The sequence below is a fragment of the Stigmatopora nigra genome, chromosome 7, assembly GCF_051989575.1.
Source record: "Stigmatopora nigra isolate UIUO_SnigA chromosome 7, RoL_Snig_1.1, whole genome shotgun sequence".
In the NCBI taxonomy this organism is placed as follows: Eukaryota; Metazoa; Chordata; class Actinopteri; order Syngnathiformes; family Syngnathidae; genus Stigmatopora; species Stigmatopora nigra.
Window position 1 is genome coordinate 184,105 of NC_135514.1, and position 25,755 is coordinate 209,859.

A 25,755-nucleotide genomic window follows, 5' to 3' on the forward strand; every position below is an offset into this window, starting at 1 on the left:
CTACCTGTGCACTTTCCCTCCGTAGAAAGGTTTGGTGTGGAACGTTACAGTAGCTGAGTACCCAGTTTTGGCGCAACTGATGGTGACATTTCCCCCCAGCTCCACCCAAGGCACAGCCACAATGGAGTGGGCATCGGCGCAAGGCAGAGTGAACACATAGTCTTTATTGTGTTCTGACAAATGCAGCACACCTCAAAAGGGAAGATATATGTGTACATTGACTTAGGTGTGTTTGTCTTTGAAATCCAATTATCCATTAAATGGCCCCAATAGTATTTCTATTGAGATGGTTATTTTTTTGGAAATACTAAGAACACAGTTCTAAATCATTAAGCAGAGATTTTCCCATTTTAAAAGTTGCCACTTAACCCATTTTACTTGTTATTGTTTTGATTCCAGAAGTGCTAGAACTAAATGTGTGTACTTGTGTGTACCTGTATGACAAGTAGATACACTTGTACCACAAAGAAAATGTACTATGGCCATTGTTGAATGAAGAGAGCTCTTTCTTTGCGGGTTCGATTAATTGTGGATAGTGAAGATCTTGGTTATTCAAATGCAGGCTGGAGACGATGAACAGTCGAAGCTTTTATTACAGAATATCCCAGGCACAGGTGAACTATTGGCAATAGCTGTCATTCAAAGGAACGCAGATAAATAATTTACAATTACCTTTATACTGTCAGAAGGGTGGTAAAGAAACCAAACAACGAAAGTATTTTCCACTTCATACAGTAAACTTTTTTATGAACCGCCAAAAACAAGTTTATGACAATATTACAGTAGCCGAGTGGTTAGCGTTTTGCCCTTACAGTTCTATGGATGATGGTTCAATCCCAGGTGTGTTCTAACTGTGTGGAGTTTGCATTTTCTCCCTGGCCTCGGGTGGGTTTTCTCCAGGTACTCTAGTTTCCTCACCCATCCCAAAAACATGCTTGTTTGTACGTATTAGTGTGAGCGTGAATTGTTGTCCGTCTCGGTACCATGACTGTATAGAATTGTGAAGTGGGCCATTTAGTGTGGGTGTTGCTGAAATGTAGAGTAATTCGTGAGTATTCTTTTCGTGCTAGCTTGCAGATATTGATGTTTATCACAAGTGTTGCAGCATTTCTTTGATTTATTTACTATATGCAATGCCCCTTTTGATGTTTTGTAACTTGGCCAGATTATTGTATCTTGGAACACTAATTTACGCGTTAAGTTTTTTTGCAGTGGCGGGCCGTCAGGGCCTTCCAGGCTCTCTATGCTGGCCTAAGAAATATCTGAATCATATATCATATTTTGTCTGTTAGTACTTATTAAATAATTCCAAATTGTCTGTTAGCTACCTTTCATTGCTTTTCCTCCTGGTTGCACAGCTTCCAGATGTGTGTTTTCATATTGAAGCATTTAACCAATCATATTTCAGCCATTATTAGTTGCCAGGGTCAGATATCTGCATCAAGGCCTTCACAATCAGGTCGGTGGGCTCTGCTGCATTAAACAAGCGTCAATAAGACTGTTGCTTTAACCAATCAGAATTTGATTTGGTGACACCAAGGCCATTTCGCAGGTATAGGGATACGTCATCGCTTTCACCAACTATGATTGGCTAGACATCGAGTAGGCGGGCCAAAGCCAGAGTGAGCCAGCCAGAGATCGAAACTCCACCCACAATGGCCGACGGAGGAAAACAAATGGATTTAGTTGCAGATTTGCTAACAGAGCTGTTTTCCGGAAAAAAAATGGACATCATTAAGAAAGGGCGGTCAACTCCTAGCAAAGCAAGCCTGTTAAGGCGAGGATAAGGGTGTGTCCGCCACTTTCAGTACGCTAACTACGAGAGCTACCAAGCTGTATTTGGAGCGAGCTACACAAGCAAATATATTGTTGTGTTGATTTAAAGCCATTTTCAAGACGGACTATGCCAGAGATACAACAGAACAGGCTCGACTTTCAGCATTAGCTTCGATGGCGATAGAAAATAAGGAAGACAGAAAGGAGGATGGATATTGTGTACAGTTAAAAAGGATTTTTGGTGAGTAAAATATGGCTATATTTGTAAAGAATATTTTAATTTTATGAGGTCATTATTGATTATTTTTTATGTGTCGTTGGATTGAAGGCGTCGCTAGAAAATGCACGGACCACCGGTGGTTTTTTGTAACCTAAAAAATCAGATGTCGGAGCATTCGTAAGGATTCACATTAACAAAAGCAATAGTCACATGAATATACAGCGTGCGTAGTCTACAACCTATTTCTATCACATAACAAAAATTAAATGGGTACTTGGCAGTACAGTAATCAAATGTAAGGATCTCAAAACGAGCTTGATGTATCTTGTTTTATTGCCACCATTTTAGCGAAAAACCATTTGATTAAAAGCTATGGTGTGACCTTAAAAGGAAGTTCATGCATGATAACCATGGAGTGTTTTTCCAAGGAAGAGTGGTCCAAAATATCTCCACAGAGATGGGGCAGATTCATTACCAGTTAGGGAAAATGTTTGATTTCAGTCTTTGCTGTATGACTGAACTGTTATTAGATTGAAGGGGCAAATATATTGTTATTTTGTTCATTTAAATGGCACAAGAGAAAAAAATGGTTTATGGTACACTGTAGCATCTAAAGAAAGAAAAAATAAGTTCAAACTACTTGTATACTGTACTTCACTGACACAAACAGATCAACAAAGATACAATATATAAACAAGAATTACTCATTTTTCACCACACAGTGGGGTGCCAGAGCACTCAATCCTTAATAAGCAACAAACGCTCCTCACATACGGCTCTTGGCAGAAAATTTCTGCAGTATTAAGATTTTTCTTATTTTTTGGACAAAAGGGCAAGTATGTTAGTTAAGCTTGACCTCAATGATAGTAATTGTGAGCTGAGTTTTCTAACTGTTATATCTGCCTGAAGTCCCTGCTAGGTTCCCAGCATGCTTTTCTCCCCCCTCCCTCCCTAACGCTTATATAAAAACCAGCTGTCTCGCGTCCAGGTCAAAGTTATCCACATCTGTTTCCCTGAAAAAACACACAATTTCACACTCATACTTAATAAGTGAAGCATTCTTCTATTTATGTATTGTTCAACACCTTCAGCTCTTCAATTAGCTTGCCAATCTTTTCTTATTATTTTAAACAAGTGCATTCTCTTGATTTCACACATTCAATTCATGCACGCCTGGTTGTGCAACTCTGAGATCTTCGATAGGAGAACTGATAAACACTGTTTAAATGTTTCACAATTTTTCATCTCTTGGTTTTTCATTCATTTATTCATACATTGTCTGTATTGCTTATTCTCACAAAGGTCGTGGGGTGCTGATGCCTACTATCCCAGCCAACTAAGCAGTAGGCGGGGTACACCCTGATTTGGTTGCCATTCAATCGCAGCGTAGGCGGAATACACCCTGATTTGGTTGCCAGCGTATCGCAGCGTACAACAAGATAAACAATCAATCACGCTCACACTCTTACCTGAGAACAATTGCAATAAAGCAGGCTACCGCGCATGTTTTGGGATGAGGGAGGAACCCGAGTACCGGGAGTAAACCCATGCAGCATGGGGAAAACATGCAAACTCCAAACAGAAAGGTTGGAACCTACCGGGGATATCACCCTCGATCTCAGAACTGTGAAGCGGATGTTCTAACCATTCTGTCATCGTGCCTCTTTGCTTTTTCAATCTCCAATAATTCCATATGAGATATTGCATTTTATTAACTTTTTGTATTGCTTGAAAAAGGCTTTTTCGTTTAAAATAATGTATTCGCAACATACCTTCACCAACCATTGAAACGCCAACCGACATGCCCATGAATTTGCTCTTGGTCCAGACATGAGTTTTAACAAACATCCTTTTCTCCTTGCATTCATAGTAGAAGCCTGATACAGGCGGGTGGTGAGACACTTGTTCTGCCACAAATCGAACTTGGTAACAGTCCAATTTTAACCCACTTAAACCATCTACTTTCCTCTGGGAAGAGTTTGACTTTGCAGATGGGAACTTGGCCGCTGATTTTGGACTTGTGCAGCTCATGAATCTGCGGGCTCGAACACAGTCCCAGGGCAGACACCAAGAACGGTGGAAGATCTCCCCCAAAATGGGGATATAGGGCTTTTTGGCCACTTCGCCCTTTCGCCCCTCATGGAAGACAGTAAGATAGTACTCAACAAAGCAGACGATACGCTTTTCTGATGTAGATCCGGTGGCAATAGAGAAGAAGATGTCAGGGTGAGCCATGAAGTTTGCATAGATCTCTAGTGGAGAACGCTTCTCTAGGAGGAATGTAGGGAGGACAACCTGTAAGGAGAAAGAAAAAAAACATTTTTCTCATAGGAGTAATAAAGCTACAGTGTTCCCTCGCTTATCGCTTATTCCACTCATCTGCTTCTAACACATGATAACAATATAGACTTAGTGATCTGTACATGATGACTTTTTCCACTCGTCACTATTCCTGCGGATCTTCCACTCCATGCCCGCCCATCTCACGGCCGAAGTGAAACACCAAGTCCGCCATATGGACTCAAAGCTTGTCGCATTATAAGAGTTAAAATACATTTTCAAGATGTACTAATCAAGTGATTTCGAATGAGAAGTCGAGAAGTCTTCTGAGTACTCATTGTTAAATTTAAATCTTTTGCTGATGCATTCAACTATCAAAAATTAGTTTGAGTCTATACCAGGGGTGGGCAAATTATTCCACAAAGTGCTGCAGTAGGTGCAGGTTTTCGTTCCAACCCTTTTCACCAATCTGGTCTCCTACAATTGAAAACATTGGATTGTAATCAGGTGCTTCTTGTTTTCTTTAGGAATCTCATTGGTCAAAGTGTCTGTGCTGGATCGGTTGGAACAATAACCTGCACCATTGTGGCCCGGTTTTCCCACCCTTGGTATGTATTGTTTAAACAGTGACAAAAACAAATCTGTTAATTCTATCACAATATATATTTTTTTGAGATTTTTTAATATATCTCTAACTTTTCTCCATCAACTCTTTGGGCTTGCGTGGGTTTTCTCTGGGTACTCCAGTTTCTTTTCTCGTAACAAAAAGATGCATGCAGATGGAGAGAGGGAAAGAGGGGGGGAGAGGGAGAGAGGGAGAGAGGGAGAGAGGGAGAGATGGAGAGAGGGAGAGAGGGAGAGAGGGGGAGAGAGAGAGAGAGAGAGAGAGGTAGAGAGGGAGAGAGGGAGAGAGGGAGAGAGAGAGAGAAGGTTTATATTTAAGGTTTTATAGCCATAAAATAGTTTTTGAGGGTTGGATTGATTTGTTGAAATGAAATGCACAGACCGCCACTGGGTATACGTTATGTGCATCTCAAAATTTTTCTCGTATCTAGAGATAATTATTTGCTCAAAATGTTCCTCATCTCGACCTGCTCGTATATATGTATTTTTTTTTTTAATTTATTATTGGTGCCAATGAGATTAATAAGCGGACCCTGTTATTCAGCAAAAAAAAAAAAATGAAGATAAGAAAGTGGGTTGCGGTTGACTGATATTGCAAAGCAATACGACCAGCATCGCTTCGTTATTGAAGGAGAAGGAAAATGAAAAGCAAACACTCCATGACGATCTGTACTGAACAACGAGATGGAGACACTTGGCCCTTTGGAGTTATATTTAATGCTACATTGTTTTGAATTCATCATTTGGAGTAGTTAAGAAGTGTGTTTATGTGCATGTGTTTGTATGCTAACGTGAGCTTCCTCCTTACTCTACTGGAGAACAGAACATGTTTTTGCATGCTTCTTATTAATTTTTATACATTAATACATACTTCTCTTCAAATTTTCTTTCAGTTCTCAGTTTCTCACATCTTTCATACAATTGGGAGATTTTGATCATTGTTAAAGGGTTCTATTGGTAGTTCTTTTCAGGACTGTGGAACAAATTAAATAATTTACATATAAAGTACTGTTCTACTTAGGAAAAATCCTAGTTAAAAACATTTTCTGCAACCAATTCATTTCGTAAGTAGAAGTACGCCTGTAAATTACATGCAGTATCTTAAAGATGTGGAGAGAGTAAACGAGTGCTTCCTCTGACTACAATTCATCCATCCATTTTACAGGGTGCCAGAGCCTTGCTGACAGAATGTATACAAACTGAAATCGAAGGGAGTCAATCACTGAGCATATTTAAACAGGCATTTACATTTGAAGTCAGATGAATGTACCACCAGAGACTAGACCAACAGGGACTGTTTCGTGTGACCTTTGAATAAAATTAAAACTGCCAGTGTCTTACACAATTGGGACATGAACTCATTTAATGAAAATAGTACAATATAATAATTACATATAGAGATTACATAAGTAGTGGCCAGACTTTCCATGTATTAAAAACACCCTTTTCGCTATTGTAATACAGTAGTGGCATTTGATCCCTGCAATCGAGTCAGGAATAACTACACTAATATAAAGTGTTCATTTTTATTTCCCTCAGGAGCATTGAAATAAATTATAGACTGCAATAATAACAACTGTAGATCAATTTTCAATGTGTATAATCAGAATTACTGCTATATTTTCTATGTCCTTTTATAGCAAATGCAGTGACCTTTACCAGAATATTTTTCAAAGTGCTTTCATGTAAACTTGAATACCGGTACCCTTCTCAGGTAGGCAGGAAAATCAAACTTCAATACTTCATTATGTACAACATGAACGGGACGTCTACCGCCGTCAATGGCAGCCGATGGGTAAAATGAGTGCTCTATAAGGGTTCAAAATAATATAATTCAGTGTATTAGATGCTTACGTGGAAGTTATGATCTACCCACTTTAACAGAGGTGTTGGGACATGACAATAATACTATAAAATGTGCGATGGGCACGGGCGAGGCAAGTTTGTCTATATACACACGAGAACAGGACGTTTTGTTCCGTCACCCAGGAACACATAAATTGAAAAACATGTACACATGCCAATAATACCCAAATTAATTGATAATTTTGATATTATTTAGATATTATTGCTCTGACATTGTCAATGCAATGACAAACTCGATCTGTCTCATGATTATAATTTTGTGAGCGAGAGATTACCAATATGTATGAGAGGATCCAAAAGACAACCTCATCCTATTCTCATGAAAGCTTCCTAAAAATAGATATGCATGCGCCCAAGCAACATATCAGAGCAGATGAGATCCAAAATCTGACACAGGTGTTAAAAAATCAATTTAAAATAGAAATATATTATTTTTATAATAAAATTATTAATATATTATTTGGACCGTTTCACAGGTACTTCAGGACAGCTTGTTGAGAAGTTGATCATTTGACTCAGGTTTGGTAGAGGAGGGAGATATGGAAAATAGACTGGATAGGGGCTTCCGAGGACCGGACTTGGCCACCCCTGGTCTAGAAAATAGGCCCAGGGCCAAAATGGTGGGTGGTTGCGTCTGTCGTCCAAGTACAGGTCCAGCACCTGATGAGCTAAGCAGTGGCAGGTGCGGCTCATGACAATCTCTATTTAAGCCACTCAGAGCTAGACCACGGCGCTGGATCGTCTTAATCACTTCACTGTAGCTCCTCGTGTTACCTCCTTGTCTGCCTTGCCTGATCTCCTACCTCTTGTTTTGTTTCCAGGAGCTTGACCACGCTCATACCACAAACCACGGACCATGAGCCTGACCTCGACCACACATCTCGCACCTTTGTTTTGGAACCCTCTTCGGGCCACTCGGCTATCGACCTCCACGCCACGCAAGACAACGCCACTGCGCTCCTCCCCTTGTACCTTCGCCTGGCCCTACCCAAAAAACACTGAAAATAAAAAATAAATCGCCACACGCAAAGCTGTCTATGTGCCTGCTTCGAAGCCCTCTGGCCACAATCGTAACAAGAAGAATAATGTTTTGGTATAATAGAGTATATTTCAAATTGTGTATTCATGCTTGATGTGATATATTGATATTCTTAATGCCGTAATATCAAGTAATATTGACGGTAGCCCTCTATTTATGTGAAGTAGTTTATTTGTCACAATGGTTTATAGAAGTCACATGATTGAATGGGTTGGTATGATCATCAGCCTTCCAACAGCAGGCTTGAGTGTGGTCATGCGACTTTATCGTTACGTCTGATTGGTGTAATACACTAGAGTCATGATCATTGCTGCAACATCTCAATGAGGAAATTGGTACAGCTATTGTGAGCACCACTCCCAAAATAAAGTAAAATCGAGCAGGGAGATTAAAGAGGAAAAAAGGAGTAGCGTTTCTTTTTTCACCAGTCTGCTCAAGTATAAGTAGGATAAATAGCTTGTTAAAACTACTCATTGAAGTACATTTATCTCAGTTACTCAAATAATTGTTTCAGAAGCAGTAAATGTAACATCTCTGCAGCCAATGTTCGTGCACGTGTGTTTGTACCTTAGCTTGATAATCAGAGTGGCACTGTGTACATAGATGTAGCCGTGTCTGCCATAAATCCTGTTCCTCTGAATTTAATGCTGAAAGAAACAAATAAAAACTGCTGTTACTACTATTGTTTATTTATCACAGAATGATGTAGTAATGTGTGAAAAAAATTCCAGAAAAAAAGTCACTTTGAGATAGAAATTGCACACAGGCGGAGTAAGAAAAAAATATTCCGGAAAATTGTTCAATGAAAGTAATTGAATTGCTAGCAAATCTGTTTGATTTTGTTAAATTCTATGTAATGTAAGCATTGCAATTAGTCTTTTGAGATTATTTCTCACAAACTGTGACAAATCAAATGCTAACAGTGACAGAGTTCCTAAGTTAGCAGTTTCTGACTCAATACTGCACTGAAAACGATCTTATTTTTTCTTGAGAGAAGGAGTGGGCATTTAAGAGTGACTTGCAGGAAACGACACTTGAGAGCAACTAGCAGGAGAGGGCACTTGAGAGCGACTGGCAGGAGATAGCGCCGTAGAGCAAATAGCAGGGGATGGGGCCGTTACGCGGAAGTCAGTGGCAGTAGCTTTGTCCACCCTTATTTGTTTTTCGTGTTTTACAGACCCTCTATCTTTTTTTAAATGACATTTTAATATTTCTTAATACATTCCTTTTTACTTTACTTTGTACTTTATACTTTTTACTTTAATTATGCGTGATGAGTATGTTAATACTTTAGTCCTTTTTTCTGTTTATCTTTCTAATATACTGTTAACGGATGCCATTTTTTTATACGTATCATATCTTGTGCCCGGCCCATCTGTCAAAATTTTAAAGTCAATGTGGCCGGGCCGAAAAGTTTGCCCACCGACACACAATCCCTTCTATGCAATAACTTCGGGATTTGCAATAACAATGTGCAATATCTATCTAGAATTTTCCTTAACAGGATGTGACTCTTTATATTTTTACATTACTTATTTTATGTTCTTTTACTGGGAAAACGCACTTAATGGAGTAGCACCACCAATTTCGTTATACGCAGCTGTATATGACAATAAAAGATTTTGATATTGATATGATTTGAGAAGAGATGTGATATATATTCTATTTTCATTTTTTTTTTTTTTAAAAAGGGGAGTTGTGTATGCTAAGTTTTTTCCGCTTTCCAATGTTATGTAATAGAGAATCGATATTTGACGTCATCAATCGGAGACGGTGACGTAACCCATTCTTGACTGTAGGAAGAACAGCGGGGGAAAAAAATCACTTTTAGTTTCTTTTCACTGGCGTTTCCAGCCGAAAACTTTGGACATACGTCGGTGATTCTGTTGACAAAAAAAAAAAAAAATAAGTGTTTAATTGAGCCCTGGGGGTGTAATCGCAGGATACATAAACTCTCATAAATAGGTCAAGCTAAAGCTCGTTTATGGATTCTCTTCTCCCATGTATTGCACGTACTATGACTTCATACGTGTTAGCATTTTTTTCCTGCTATTGCTAGCAGCAGAAAAAGACTGGAGCGTTCGGATCACGTGAACATCAACCTGCAGTTCGACTCCCTAGCGTTGCTGAAGCTGGATAACTGTCATCGCCGTTCAACAGCTCATTCCGTTGAAACAACTCACTAAGTCACAACCGCCTGGCTACACAGAAGAATTGGGCTATGGCTTCTCCGCTCAAAGTGTGCATAGTTGGTTCCGGAAACTGGTGAGTTTTAAAAGCTCGTAGTTGCACGAGAGCGCAATAATTTTGTTCCTCCTTTGTGTCTGAATTGTATCTACTGCTACATTTCTGATTGTCGCTCGGAATTCTCACAATCAGTATTATCTATAGAAAATAGATATTATATAGATAAGGATAGGAAGCTCAAGAACAGTGAGTTCTAATGTTATTATAACGAAATTTGTCAATACACTAGCTACAAAAAAAGGATAGAGGACGCGACCAAAATGACCCCACGCCCCCACCACCATCACCACCGCACACACCTCTTCTCATTTCTTTTTCTGAACCGCTTTATCCTCACTAGGGGTGCTGGAGCCAGAGGTGGGTGACACCCTGAATTTGTGGTGGGCCAACCCAGGGCACAAGGAGACAAACAACCATTCACGCTCACATTCACACTTAGGGGCAATTTAGAGTGTAGAATCAGCCTATCTATCATGCATGTCTTTGGAATGTGGGAGGAAACAGAAGCACTCGGAAAAAACCCACGCAGGCCCGTAGAGAACATGAAAACTCCACACAAGTTGACCGATCTGGATTTGAACACTGGGAGGCTGATGGGCTAACCACTCAGCTGCCGAGCTGCCCTGCTACAGGATCATACCACAAAAAAAAAAACAGACTCAGTGACGGTTTCTTCCCCAGAGCCATCACCCTACTCAATCCGAGTTTTGCACAGAGGACCTAATATACACTCAATTAAGTAGTCGGACAACAGCCCATTCCACCAGGGCCGAAAGCCATCCACTTTGTAGTACATTTTAGACTTTTACGTGTACCCTATGTGTGTGTATGAAAATATATGCCACGTTGCATATGTAGTTTTTAATCGCTTAATAACCAGAATTCAAAATTAAATATTGGAAAAGGAAATGCATTTACTTTTTGGCGGATTTCGTAACTTGGATCTTTTTCGTAACTCGAGTTACTTATTTGCATGTCAATTTGATCGCCACTGTGTGGAATTTCCGTGTTCTTCCGTGTTCTTTCCGTGTTGCATGAGTTTTCTCCAAGTACTCAGGTCTCCTGCCATATCCCACAAACATGCAGGCTAAGCTGCTCTAAATTGCCACCAGGTATGAGTGTTAGTAATAATGGTTGTCTGACTCCTTGTGCCCTGCAATTGGCTGGTCACTGATTCAGGGTGTCCCCTACCCAGTGCCCAAAGTTAACTGGAATAGGCTCCATTAACTTCCATTACCCCTGTGAGGATAAGTAGTTCTGAAGATTAATTAATTAATTAAACTGCCATCTGCTTTGTTTTTAGGGGCTCAGCCATTGCTAGGATAATTGGAAACAATGCCAGGCATTTGCAGCATTTTGCAACCACAGTGAAGATGTGGGTTTTTGAAGAAAATGTAAATGGTCGAAAACTCACTGACATAATTAACACTGAGCACGAAAATGTCAAGTACCTGCCTGGATACAAGCTACCTGATAATGTGGTGAGACAAATTGCCTATTTGACTGCCCTTTTAATTTAAATCACCAAAACAAATCACAGAATTTTTTTGCATATATATATATATATATATATATATATATATATATATATATATATATATATATATATATATATATATATATATATATATATATATATATATATATATATATATATATATATATATATATATATATATATATATATATATATATATATATATATATATATATATATATATATATATATATATATATATATATATATATATATATATATATATATATATATATATATATATATATATATATATATATATATATATATATATATATATATATATATATATATATATATATATATATATATATATATATATATATATATATATATATATATATATATATATATATATATATATATATATATATATATATATATATATATATATATATATATATATATATATATATATATATATATATGCAAAAAAATTCTGTGATTTGTATATATATATATATATATATATATATATATATATATATATATATATATATAATATATAATATATAATATATATATATATATATATATATATATATATCTTTCTACTTCGACAGGTGGCAGTTCCTCAGCTACGTGATGCTGCAGAGGGAGCAGACATCCTGGTGTTTGTGGTACCCCACCAGTTCATCAGGAAACTTTGTGATGAGATGTCAGGCTGCGTTACAGCCAAAGCTCGGGGTATTACACTAATTAAGGTAATTTATTCACATACCCTCTGTACACAGTCCAAAAGCAAAAGGACAATAACACGGCCGAAATAAGCGATTATTAGATGCAGGACAACACCGAGCCGACCTTCTAAAAGATTCAAGTGAATTCTCCCTGGCGTTTTCTTTCTTTCTTTTTTTTCCCCCCATTTTTTAAATGCTTTGTACCTGTGCAAAGAGCATCCTTATTGAACCTACTGAAAACTTACAGAGAGTGAGCTGGGACCACAGAAACAACGACTACTATCAGTAACACAATGCGCCGCCAGGGACTCAAATACTGCACTGCCAGATGTGTCCCCCTGCTGAAGCCAGTCACATCCAGGCCTGTCATTGGTTCGCTAGAGAGCCTTTGGATGATTCAGAAGACGACTGGGAGAATGTGTTATGGTGATAGGAAACACAAATAGAACTTTTTGGTAGAAACACAGTTTATCGTGTTTGCAGGTGAAAGAATACTGAATTGCATCCGAAGAACACCATACCCACTGTGAAGCATGGGGTTGGAAACATCATGCTTTGGGGCTGTTATGCTGCAAAGGGACCAAGACGACTAATCTATGTTAAGGAAAGAATGAATTGGGCCATGACATTGGGACATTGAAAATGAGATGTAGCGGGGTCTTTCCGCATGACAATGATCCCAAAAACACAGCCAGGGCAACAAAGAAGTGGCTTCATAAGAAGCATTTCAAGGTCCTGGAGTGGCCTAGCCAGCTTCCAGATCTCAACGCCACAGAAAATCTGTGGAAGGAGTTGAAAGTCTGTGTTGACCAACGACAGCTCCAAAACATCCCTGCTCTAGGAGATATTGCATGAAGGAATTGGCCAAAATACCAGGAACAGTCTGTAAAAAGCTTGTGAAGAGTTACAGAAAACATTTGGCCTCAGTTATTGCCAACAAAGGGTACATAGCAAAGTATTGAGATGAACTTTTGGTATTGACCAAATACTTATTTTCCACCATGATTTGCAAATATATTCTTTAAAAATCAAACAATGTGATTTTCTGTTTTATTTTTCTTCTCCACATTCTGTCTCTCATGGTTGAGGTTTACCCATGTTGACAATTACAGGGCTCTCGAATCTTTTCAAGTAGGATAACTTGCACAGTTGGTGGTTGACTAAATACTTATTTGCCCCACTGTTTGTATGTTGTTATAGCTCACAATAGATTCTGTAGCGAGATTAAATCAACATGTATGGGAGTGAGAGGTAACAGGAGTGAAAACCCACTCCCGATTCATGCACTGCAGATAGTATGCCAAATTCATAATAGCATTGCTAAGGGAATCAACCGATTGATACATCTTATTATCGTGCGATCTTCCAGTTGTACCTTGGCAATCTACATATTGAGCACCCCTGGTCTACTTAAAATTTGGGCTGAGCCAGACATTTGGTCGCCTGGATGTTTGGTCGCCTGGACATTTGGTCGCCTGGACGTTTGGTCGCCCAGACGTTTGGTCGACGGTGTTTTGGTTGCTCGGACCTTGGTCGCCCGGACTTTGGTAGAACAGGTTCAAATTATGACAGAGAGTTTACTGTTGAAACGAGCTCTCAAAATTATATTTATGAGAGAGAGTGTACCAGCTCTCAAAATTATATTCATGAGAGTACCAGCTCACTACTTTCCTGGCGGGAATACTTCCTTCGGTAACACTTTGCGAACAACACATTTTTGTCCCTCCAAAGTTCTAGTTAAGTCGAAAGCCTTTATTGTCATTATACAACAGGTGTGCACAGTGGTACCTCGAGATACGAGCTATATGCCTTTCGAGACTGAGCTCGTATGTCGATTTTTCTCGAAACTCGTACGTGGAACACACAGCCACTCCACCTCCACACTCCTGTCTTATATTGTTGCCCTCCCTCATACGCCGGTCCGGGAGAAAATAGGGACTGCTTCCCCGGTCCGCGGTGAGAAAAAGAGTGTCGCTGGCTTAGACGACTGAAGGCATTTTCAACAGCAATGTAGAATCCGAACAAAGCTGGAATTGACTTCAAGTATTCTCTCTCCAAGAGGTATAATGTACCTGATGTGAAACGCAACTCGCTGGAAACAAGAAAAGGCAAGCCGGTGTAAATAGTTCCCAGCGTGGCTATATTTCTTTTATGGCATACAAACACTCCCCTACTTACGAACGAGTTAGGTTCCGAGCGCTTGTTCATAAGTTGAAATTGTTCAAATTGAAGTTGATTCAGTGCTACATTTTGTATTATAATTTATGTTTAAGGCCTATATAAGTATATTGAAGGTTTATATAAGTGCATTTGTATGTTTAAGGCTTGTATAAGTAACCAGTATTGGTTTGTACTGAAAAAAAACATTTAATAAAATTGAGAGAATACATACAGTACTTTATACATACATCAGAGAGATGGAGAGAGAGATTTACGAGAAACTGGCCAAAAGATGCGGTAGCTCTGTATGGCATAATTCAATTGATTTGCAACCTTTGTGCAACGTTCAATATTTGGGTCCTGCTGCTCGATCTTTCTGATTATAAATGGTACTGACGGTCGATCGATTCAAGTTGTAGTATTCCCGTGCAACGCTCACCACTTTCTCACGCGCATCAAGCTTCTTTATTATTGCCACTTTTGTTTCAAATGAAATCGAACTTATGAACATTTTTAGACATGAATGCAATTTGCAGACATGTTCGTATGTACCGTTTGTTCGTAAGTAGGGGAGCGTCTGTATTGCTTCTTCAATGCTCAGAGCGATCCATTTCAGCGCCAAAAATAGGGTTTCAGCATGGATTTTGACCTTTTTATTACCTTTTTTTTACACTCAGAAAAAAAATCTGTGATGTCGTGAAGCCCGGGAGTAATGAAGAATCACATGAATAATTTGTCACATAAATAAGTAATCAGGTACAAAATGTGACTAAAGTGGTCGGCAGCCTACAGAATTTTAGTGCAAATACAAGATAATAATTTAATCTAGATTAGGTCCTCCCAGGTGCATAACTCCAGTTGAGTATGGTGACGGAAATTGTCCTTGATTCCATTTGTTTTGGCTGTTATGGTCCTGTAGCGCCTTCCGGGGGGCAGCAGGTTAAAGAGGTGGAAGCCCGGATATGTTTTGTTTTTTCTGATGCTCTTTGCCCTTCATAGGCACCGGCATTTGTGGAGGGTGGACAGGAGAAGTAGGGTACAGTTGATGATCTTTTGGGCTGTATTGATCACCTTCTGCAGAATAACCATTGCACTATTCCGTGGCATGCAGGAAATATTTCAATTAAAATAAATAAATAATTCAATGAGTAAATGTTGAAAAAGTCTTGGTCATTTGGAAAATACCTATAATAGCCGTGCAACAGAACAACAATAACTAGCACTGTACAACCATTTTTAAATTTTTTTTACATTTTTCAAAAAGATCATAATAATGAACTATACCTTTACCATAACATTTGTGCTCTTTTTTTTCAGGGGATAGATGAAGGTCCTGAGGGCCTCAAGCTCATCTCTGACATCATTAGAGAGAAGATGGGCATTGATGTTAGTGTTCTTATGGGTGCAAATATTGCCAATGAAGTTGCAGCTGAGAAGTTCTGTGAAACCACCATTGGTAAGCAAAACAAAGTTGATCCTTATCACAAATGAAAAAGCATTTCACACTAGTTGTACTTAATTCATTTTGTCTTCTTGTTATCTATGTTTTGACCGGTTCATTTATAACATACAAAGGTGTATGTTTTTTAATTTGGTTTAAATCAACTCACATATTTCGTAGTGTTACTCCCACCTTCTTTAGTCTCTGTAGAAGGCGGGAGTACAAAGCCAAAACATGTAAAACCTATAAAAAAACAACAACCTTTTGCCTGTTATAAACTTCAGAGTCTCTGAAGGAGACGGGAGTCAGGTGACTAAAACCTATAAATAAATAAATAAAAACACCATTGTCTGTAATAAATTAACTGGTCAAAACATGGCATTTCATATGTGAAACAGATAACTCCATGAGTTATAGAAGTAAAATAATAGCATATTTACTCCAAAGAAAATTAAAGTACAGCCATTGTCTAAAAAAATATGGGACAATGTTTTTGGTCATTTGATTTTCACAAACAGCAAATAGCCTGAAAATTATATCAACATATTTCAAGGAAATTGGCGATGGTAATATTTATGACAGTCTGTGAACTAAAATACTTTAAGCTTAGCCATAACGTCGTCCGGGGGGGGGCGTCCGCGCCAGCCAGAAACGAGACGAGGCAGTGGTTGGTCCGGCGGGCGTCCGCGCCGGCCGGTGACGAGGCGTGGCAGGTCTGTCGGGCGTCTGCGCCGGCCAGGAACAAGACGAGGCAATGGTCGGTCCGGCAGGCGTTCGCGCCAGCCGGTGACGAGGAGTGAGTGTGGACGGTCCGGCGGGCGTCCGCGCCGGCCGGTGGCAGAGAGTGATCGTGGCCGGTCCGGCGGGCGTCCCCGCTGGTCCTTTAAGTATTGGCCAAGCCCCCTGCCCTTAGGAGACATCAGAATTGTAGAACGGTTGGGCACCTTACCCTGGTTGCTCGGAGGGCTGCCATCTCCCTCGTCCCGGGGTGCCGGAGCATTGCCGCTCTCGCCGTCGCCGGCCTCGTCATCCAGGGGCACCGGAGCATTCCCGCTCTCGCTGTTTCCGGCCCCGTCATCTAGGGGCGCCGGAGCATTGCCGCACTCGCCAGCCCTGTCATCCAGGGGTGCCGGCGCATTACCGCGCTCGCCGGCCCCCGTCATCCATTATTATTGCCACTTTCATTTCAAATGAAATGGCTTGCCTCTTCCTTGAACCTCCCCCACTAGAAGCCTTTCGCTTTTGAGTAATGGATGCACAAGATATTTAATGATAAAAATGAAAAAGCTTCTTTTCGCACTGGGGATGTGTCACGCACTTCCGCACTGCAACGAACTGGGCAGAAGGTGGATGCTGGGTGAGCTGAGTTCTCACAGCGCCAGGCGTCGGTATTAGCGGCAGAAAGAAGCACTACTCAGATAAAGGCGCGCAATAGTACAAAATCTAACTTACGAAAATTTTTTGACATAAACGCAATTCGCAGATATGTTCGTATGTACCGTTGTTCGTAAGTTGAATGTTCGTAAGTAGGGGAGCGTCTGTACACTCAATCAAATAAAAAAAAAAAATCCAGGATGGTGCAGTCACGCGGAAGCCAGTGGCAGTAGCTCTGTACATCCTTATTTGTTTTTTGTGTTTTACAGCCCTTTTATCATTTTTTTTTATTACATTTTAATATTTCTGACTACATTCCTTTTTACTTTACTTTGTACTTTATACTTTTTACTTTAATGTTTTTACAACTTTCCTTGTTCTGTTAGCCTGGCTCCTTTCGGCTCCTATTTTCTTGGAACCATTCAGCCATGCCTACGCTGTCACACACATGGGATTAGCTGTTACAATACACAGCAGAAGGAGCAACACCTCGGTGTCGCCGGAGATTCGGAGCTGGACAAAGAGGCCGACAGCACTTCCATCTTATCCCAAGATGGAAGTGCTGTCGGCGTTTACCAGCAACGGAGTCGAGGGGCTCTACCCGGCTACTGTTTTCTTCAGCTCCAGACTTCTGAGGAACGGAGTCGAGGGGCTCTACTCTGCTACTGTTGTCTTCAGCTTCAGACTACTGAGGAACTGTGCGAGTACGCTTGGAAGAGTGACTCTGCATATTCTCTACGTCGGTCACAGTCTGCAGAAGTTCCCTATCCTGTGTGGTTCCAGTTTTTGTCCAACTTTACAACGTCTTATTGAGTCGGTATCCGTTTTAGTTACGGCTACCAAAATGGCGCTGTTCAAGCGGCATCCGGCAGCGGCGGTAGCTCCGTCCACTCTTTCTCGTTTTGTGTTCTTGCTGCTTTTATGTCTTAATGATTTGATGATTCCATTTTTTATTTGCTTTGTACTTTGTGCTTTTCCTTTGCTGTTCTGTCTAATCACCCTCTTGCTACTGCCACAATGAAATTTCCCGAATACGGGATGAATGAAGTAATCCAATCCAATCCAAACGAGTTGCACATACCGATCATGCGATCGTTAATGGGGTGTAAATTAAACACTTAAGCATGTCCCTCCCAAAACAAATGTCGTCTCGACATCAGTACATTCTGAGGATCTCTCCACTTCTTTGTTGTTATCCTGAACAGTCTTGTGAACTTGACACTTCACATCCTCTTCTCCGAGCTTATACTCATTAAAACTCCAGACGGCAAAGGCCACAGTTCAAATACAATCCACAACACATACAGTATACGTTTACTGGATGGAAACTAATCACAGTCCGGAACAGTCCATGCCAGAGTGATGCAGGTCACCCTTGTCGGCTCAAGTCTGTTGGAGTCCATACATAAAGGGTGGTTGAATGTAATATGGCTGCAGGTGTACTAAACAAGGGACCACTCCTGGTGCAAGTGAAAGTGATATTCTTCACCGCTGTCTTCGTCTGAGTCTTGAAGATGAGATCCCAATTGCTGTTTATTTCTCTGCATACTTTTGTCATTTTTTACTTCTGGTGTTGCCTCAACGGGTAAATGGTCACAGGACATCAGTAGATTTCTGTGCAGAACTCCGGAACGCTGTTTACCTTTTTCTGGCCTGACTTCATTAATTGGTAGATCAGATCCCATTCACCTCACCACTGTGTGAATTGTATCTTCCCAGAAGTCACTGAGTTTTCCAGGTCCACCTCTTTGTGTCAGGTTTTTTATCAGGTTGCCTTCTCCTGGTTCTAGCACGGAGCTCCTCACTTTGGTGTCATAGTGTTTTTTACCCCGTTCTCCATCTTTCTGTACGCTCTCGGTTGCAATGGTGTTCGCCTCTTCCATCCCCCGTTTTCATTTCTCCACATAGTGACCATTTGCTGACCATTTGTATCAGACTTGTTGAAGTCCAAAGAGCATGTCCTCTGGAAGCCCTTGTGATCTCCCGAACAATAGGTAAAATGGTGAATAACCTGTCACATCACAATGGGTACAGTTGTATGCATGCACCAGCTTGTTCAAAGACTTCTTCCAATTTGATTTCTGTGTCTCAGTCAGTGTTCTGAGCATCTGTAGCAATGTCCTGGTAATTTGTTCCACCTGACCATTACCCATCGGGTGATGAGGTGTTGTCCCCATGGCCGGTCTACTTGCCGAAACACATTTAGCCGAACGTAGAATTGGCCGACCGACTATCTAGCCCAGTGGTTTTCAAAGTGGGCGGTACCGCCCCTCGGGGGGTGGTGTGAACTTTCAGGGGGGCGCTGACGAATAAACAGGCGAATGGGGGGCATTGAAATAGTGAAGGGGGCGATGGAGCAATTACAGTAAAATGTGACGTTGGTGTTTGTAGAAAGACCGGAAAAATTGATTGTCTGTAATAAAAAGTCGACAAAAAACAAGCTTTATTGAAACAAGAAACGTTGTCTGCTCGAGCGCTCACGAGCAGCGCGCATATACCGTATATCACTAATTGTCGCGAGTTTATCGTCGATGCAGGCGACTGGGGAAACCACCACCATCCAGTCAGCCGCAGAGGAGCACACAATAGCGCGCCGGCAACGCTTAACCACAGACGTATGCGCACAGCGACCGGCTTAATGCATCAGCTATCAAGGTGTTGTAATTGAAGAATAAATGATAACCATTTTTGTTTATTAAAATTGTTTTTTTTAGTCTTCAAACTGTTTGTGATTGAAGAATCAACCAATTCTTGTGACATTTAGCAATATAGTCGTTCTAGCGTTCGTTGGAAAGGGGTAAAGAGGGGGGCGTTGGCATTTTGGCCCGGCGGTGAAGGGGGCGGTGGCCAAAAAAGTTTGAAAATCACTGATCTAGCCGAAGGACATTTAGCTGACGCGCTCACCTCGCCCCCGGTCGTGTGTTTTTCAACCTCGGCCCGCGGACCGGCTACTGCCCGGCCCGCACCATATTTGAACTTGTAGTAGTTGTTTAATTCATAAATCTTTGGAGTTCGAGATACACAGAAGTACATACCTGTTAAAAATATTTGAAATTTAAATAATTTTCCGATATTTTAGGAAATATATATTCAAAATGATGTGCTGAAAACCTTAATTCAAAGATTAAACTCAATGTGTTCTATTCTGGTGTAAATTACAGTATCTACTGTTATAACTCCTTTTTTTCTTCTGTCACTATAGTACTCAATGTTTTCTATTCTGGTGTAAATTACAGTATCTACTGTTAGAACTCCTTTCTTTGTTTGGCCATGAATAAATGTCCTTGCTATTCTAAATGAATGTTGTTATCTGTAACTTGTTATTATAAATGAATGTTGTTATCAGTAACGGGCCGTATATGGCCCGCGGGCCGAGGTTGAAAAATTTGTACACACACGACTGGGGGCGGGGCGAGCGCGTCGGCTAAATGTTCTTCGGCTAGATAGTCGGTCTGCCAAATAGTCGTTCGGCTAATTCTACGTTCGGCCAGATGGTCTTTCGGCGAGTTGGCTGTCGGCCAGATGTCAGTCGGCTAAATGTCTTTCGGCAAGTAGACCGTGCGTCGTTGTCCCAATGCATGGTTTCTTTGTTTATCTGTGCTATTTATCTACAGGCAGTAAAGTTCTGAAGAATGGACTACTATTCAAAGAGCTCCTGCAGACTCCTAACTTTCGGATCACAGTGGTGGATGACGCAGATACGGTTGAGCTGTGTGGAGCTCTAAAGGTACACATAATTTCTTGTTGTCTTTGAGGCCTTGTTATGTTATTTTAATATTTAAACACCAAAGTGAAAATTTTAACTTCCTATCTCATTAGCCTAAAAACATAAAAAGCACCAATTGAAAAACACATTACCTTTACCTGCTAATTCGGAACACAGACACTATCAATAGGTCCGCAAGGGATTTGATGTATTTAATCATCCCTGAGACAAATAAGTAAAAAATAAAGCTAAAAGAATATGGGCTAAAAAATAAAGGCTAAAAAATAAAGGCTAAAAAATATGGGCTAAAAAATAAAGGCTAAAAAATAATGCGTACCTTCCTGATATCAGTCTTATCCTACCAAGGATGAGTAGCTATTTTAATTGGTGTCCTCACCAAGAAGAAGAACAAGAACCTATTGAGAATTTGAGACCTACCGCCATGGAATAAAAAAGTGTTCGCTAGTCTATTTAGGTGTTTTTCACATTTTTCACATTCACCTTACAGTAAAATTTAAAGTAAGACGAATAACTAAAATGATTTTTAATGTGTTAATGAAGAAATTACTATTTGTGTCCAAGTTGTAAAAACAGTAGAAAAAAATACTATATTTTGGAATCAGCATGACAATTTTAATCAGGATAAAGATTTGAACCTTTTTTTCAAAAATTGTTCCGCACTGTTATGGTTCTGTAAACTATAATGAGAAACTATTTGCCTTATTGTCTATGTCAGAACATTGTGGCAGTAGGTGCAGGTTTCTGCGACGGGCTGCGTTGTGGTGACAACACAAAGGCAGCTGTCATTCGTCTGGGCTTAATGGAAATGATAGCCTTCGCCAAACTCTTCTCAAAGGATGACACCGTTTCCACAGCAACCTTTCTGGAGAGCTGTGGCATAGCTGATCTCATCACGACATGCTATGGTGGCCGAAATCGACGGGTAGCAGAGGCCTTTGCCATCACAGGGAAGGTACAGCTGATGCTGGTCGAAAACTTGTGGATTGAAAACAATTTATGACTTGAATTTCTTTCTCCCACACTGGCCACACCTCCCAAGAGCATCGAAGAGCTGGAGAAAGAGATGTTGAATGGTCAGAAGCTCCAGGGTCCGGCCACCTCAGCTGAGGTTTATCGCATACTCCAACAGAAGAACCTAGTAGACAAGTCAGTCCGCATCATTTGTTTTCTGTGTCAACCATCTGTTCTGAATTGACCTTTGGCAAACCTTTCCTCCGATTGACCAATTTTACGTCCTAGAGACCACTGTTAAGTGAGCATGATCCACCAAATCCTCGGGTTTCCTTTTGTATAATTGATTGATTAGGTGTTTTTGGGTTTGCAAATTGCCAAAAATGTAACAGAAGAGGAAAATGGTCCGTATTGTGTGGGTGTCTAAGACCGTGACGCGATGCACATATGGAATATCTAAATCGAACACCAGGTAATCCAGGTGTATGTTGGTATGAATGTGGTTTTTCCGTTCTCAAGTCAAATAACACTGGATTCCAATCAGTCGCAACCTCTGCCGTCGATTCCAGCTACGTGTCTCCAAACATAAACAAGCATACATACTTACGTGAAATAAGATTAAAGTAAAGCTAAGGGTTAATAAGCAAGCTGTCTTCCCGATCTTGTGTGTTGAGGCAACAGCATTCTTGAAACTGGATATCAAAGTTGTCGTTACTGGTATCAAATATTATATTTTACTAGGACGTCACCTATAAAACGTATAGATATAGCTATTTTATGAGTTAATTTTATTTATGTCTATCACATAACTCAATCTCAGCCAATTGCTCCCCATATTAGTGATTGCAATTCCTCTCTTGAAGCAATACAATCGGTACAAATGGAAAGCGGCACATGTTTACTCACATAGGGCGCACTTAAAAGTCTAAAATGTTCTCCACAGTAGATGGGGTGCCCAACCAGTATACACTAAAATCAAGATTCTGTTGATATCGCCGTATGACGCAGACAGCTTGAATATGTGGGTACATTGCCAGCTGACGGGGAATCTGCGTGCGTGTATCATGCTTAAACCTTCACTATTATCGGTTACGATGACGTTAATTTTCTCCTACCATTGACCAAGACAATCCGGAATAGAGCTGAATTGGGTAAAACGAGATTGGTTTTACCAGAATTGTACTTAAAAATATGCCATACAAAAGTTATTATGCGGCATACATAATTTAAAATGATCAAAAAACTGTTAAAATACAGTAATGCCTCGATATACGAGCTTAACTCGTTCCGGGACTGAGCTCATATGTCGATTTACTCTTAACTAAAAAATGAACTAAAAACAATTAATTTGTTCCAACCCTCTGAAAAAACACCTAAAATAGGATATTGGATTGGAAAAACATTTTTATTTGTTCTAATCCGTCATCTATTCACAAAGTAACAAATAACTAGTGGTTTAATAGAACTAAAATGTGTTTAATAGTACTAAAATTTGACGGATTTCGGGAAGTGGAGAGGGGGGGACTTTTTGCACGGCAACACGCTCGTCACATAACATAAACAAATTTAAATGAACTTGGATTACGATGCAGACACTCAAAAACAGATTTAATCTAACCTTACACTAAACATTCTAATTTTGTTTTCAATTTTGATACCTTTCTTCTATCAGGTTGGCTCTATTTGCTATTTGACTTTCAGACGCAACCTATCGAGGGTTGTTTGCTTTTGTCGTCCCTTCAAAATTTTCCCAAAAATGATGCACACAACTGTACTCACAATAGGATAACGCACGAACACTTGCCAACGAGAATGAGTCTTGTATTAGTGATCGCTCCACCAACGGGAGCTAACGGGCTAACGGGGGGAAAAAAACTTTACACGAGGGAGTTGCTGCCAGAGAGACATTACACGAGGGAGTTGCGACCAGAAAGACAGTGCTCATGATGTTCTAATGAGCAGCCTCTCTCGCCCGCTGTATGCTCGTTTATCAAAATTTGGCTCGTATCTCAAGATAAATACTTGCCCGAAATTTTACTCGTATGTCGGGGCACTCGTATGTCGAGGTACCACTGTACGGGAAAAACTGGTTGTTGACAGGTAGGCTATCAATCCTATGAGTGCACAAACATTAAATATAGGCTTCCTGGACTTAGGCAAATATCACGTCCTACCTAATATGCGTCTTGAACTTATTTTTCATGTTACTTTTTTTTTCAATGAGCATCTTAATATCAGAACTCATTGTTTTCTGTTAAACCTGTAAACCCTTTTGTTTTGATCTGGAGTAGGTTGTTCCTGGTTTGTTCCAAAATAAATGACTTAAAAAACTCACCACTCATACAGCATATCTGTCAACCTCAGCCAATTGCTCCCCTTCTTAATGATTGCAATTCCCCCTATTAAGTGATAATAAACCATACAAATGCAATACGGCACATATTTACTCACATGGGACGCACTTAAAAGTTTAAAATTTCCGCTGAAGTGGACATAGTGCCCAATCAGTTGGTGCGCCTTTTGTATGCACTAAATTCAAGATTTTGTAGGTCTCGCTGTTGACGCTAACAGCTTGACTGTCTGGGTACATTGCTTGCTGACGCACTATGTTTATACAGTGATAAGGCAGACGTGCTTAAAGCATGACAATATTAGCAGTCGGCGATAATGTTTTCGTCTGCTACCAGTGACGGAGACAATCCGGATTAGAGCTGAAATTGGTAAAACGAGATCGGTTTTACAAAAAAAAGTACTTTAAAAGAAAAATCCCGTACAAACGTAATTATTCAACGACACAATTTGAAAGGCTCAAAAGACTTATAAAATACGGTAAAGACATATAAGTTGACCGGTATGCTCCAGTAAACAATGGTTTGTGCCTTTGGGAGGCAGAAAGATTGTCATCTTGAGGCCTTGACTAAAGTGGTGGAGCTTTTGCCAATGGTCAATTGCCCTTTGGAAATTTGATGGTTATATAACCGGTAAAATATTGTACTATTGCTATTTTTCAATCCCTTTAGATAGCCAATGAAATCCCTTCTGTCTCTCCAGGTTCCCTCTTTTTTCAGCTGTCTATCACATTTGCTTTGAGGGAAAGCGAGTCCAGGAGATGATTTCCTGTCTGCAAAGCCACCCAGAGCACATGTGATTACTTAATGGACAAGTCTACAATTTTCTTTTCACTAATCCTTTTTCCCCACAAGTATGATGGAACCAAAGTCATTTGACTTTTGAGTTGGAAAGCAATTATCATGAATCAGTTTGATCATAATTTCCCCGATTGATAGATTTCATTGATGAATCAGCAATTAATGTACACATGAAAGTTTAAAGACAAAAACCAAACTTGACTAATAGAATAGATTTTTTTTCGTTTTGTATGACAAAATATACTTTTTATATTAAACATTTTGTAAACATTTTTTTCTTATTGTTGACCCGCCCTACTTTACTTTCTGATTTCACCTCTTGAGGTAAATTCTACTTTATTACATATAGCTTCAAGGTCAATTCCAAAATTCTCAGGCCTGGAGAAAAGCTGTTTTAAAACAAACAACAAAGTACAATCTCAGAATCAGGGGCTGATATGACATATTTACAAAGTTGTTTTGAAAGAAGGCATTCCAAACCTGAAGCAGAGCTGCCAACTACTCCGGAAGTTCAGGAGTTTACCCAGAAATGCAACACAGACTTCAGGACTACGGACAACCTTCCTAAACTCCAGAAATCCAAAAAAAATTGTCAATTACATTTTCTTGAAGCAACCATTTCAGAAAACTACCAAATTTCCAATTTAAATTTCTTGAAATTCAAACCAACGCCACAGATTCCGC

The 25,755-nt window shown here is 39.9% G+C and overlaps 2 protein-coding genes across 2 annotated transcripts; one reads left to right on the forward strand and one right to left on the reverse strand.

The window, feature by feature from the left end:
* On the reverse strand, positions 1 to 8,495 carry LOC144199518 (oxysterol-binding protein-related protein 10-like). Its single transcript, XM_077721195.1, has 3 exons — positions 8,373 to 8,495; positions 3,769 to 4,291; positions 1 to 191 (listed from the first exon to the last, which is right to left on the reverse strand). The coding sequence occupies exons 2-3, from the start codon at positions 4,229 to 4,231 to the stop codon at positions 1 to 3; spliced, it is 654 nt and encodes a 217-aa protein (XP_077577321.1). The 5' UTR covers positions 4,232 to 4,291; positions 8,373 to 8,495.
* Positions 8,496 to 9,561: 1,066 nt separating this feature from the next.
* On the forward strand, positions 9,562 to 25,341 carry gpd1l (glycerol-3-phosphate dehydrogenase 1 like). Its single transcript, XM_077721452.1, has 8 exons — positions 9,562 to 10,070; positions 11,356 to 11,533; positions 12,153 to 12,293; positions 15,747 to 15,885; positions 20,859 to 20,971; positions 21,687 to 21,923; positions 22,011 to 22,117; positions 24,974 to 25,341. The coding sequence occupies exons 1-8, from the start codon at positions 10,027 to 10,029 to the stop codon at positions 25,068 to 25,070; spliced, it is 1,056 nt and encodes a 351-aa protein (XP_077577578.1). The 5' UTR covers positions 9,562 to 10,026; the 3' UTR covers positions 25,071 to 25,341.
* The last annotated feature ends 414 nt before the right edge of the window (positions 25,342 to 25,755 follow it).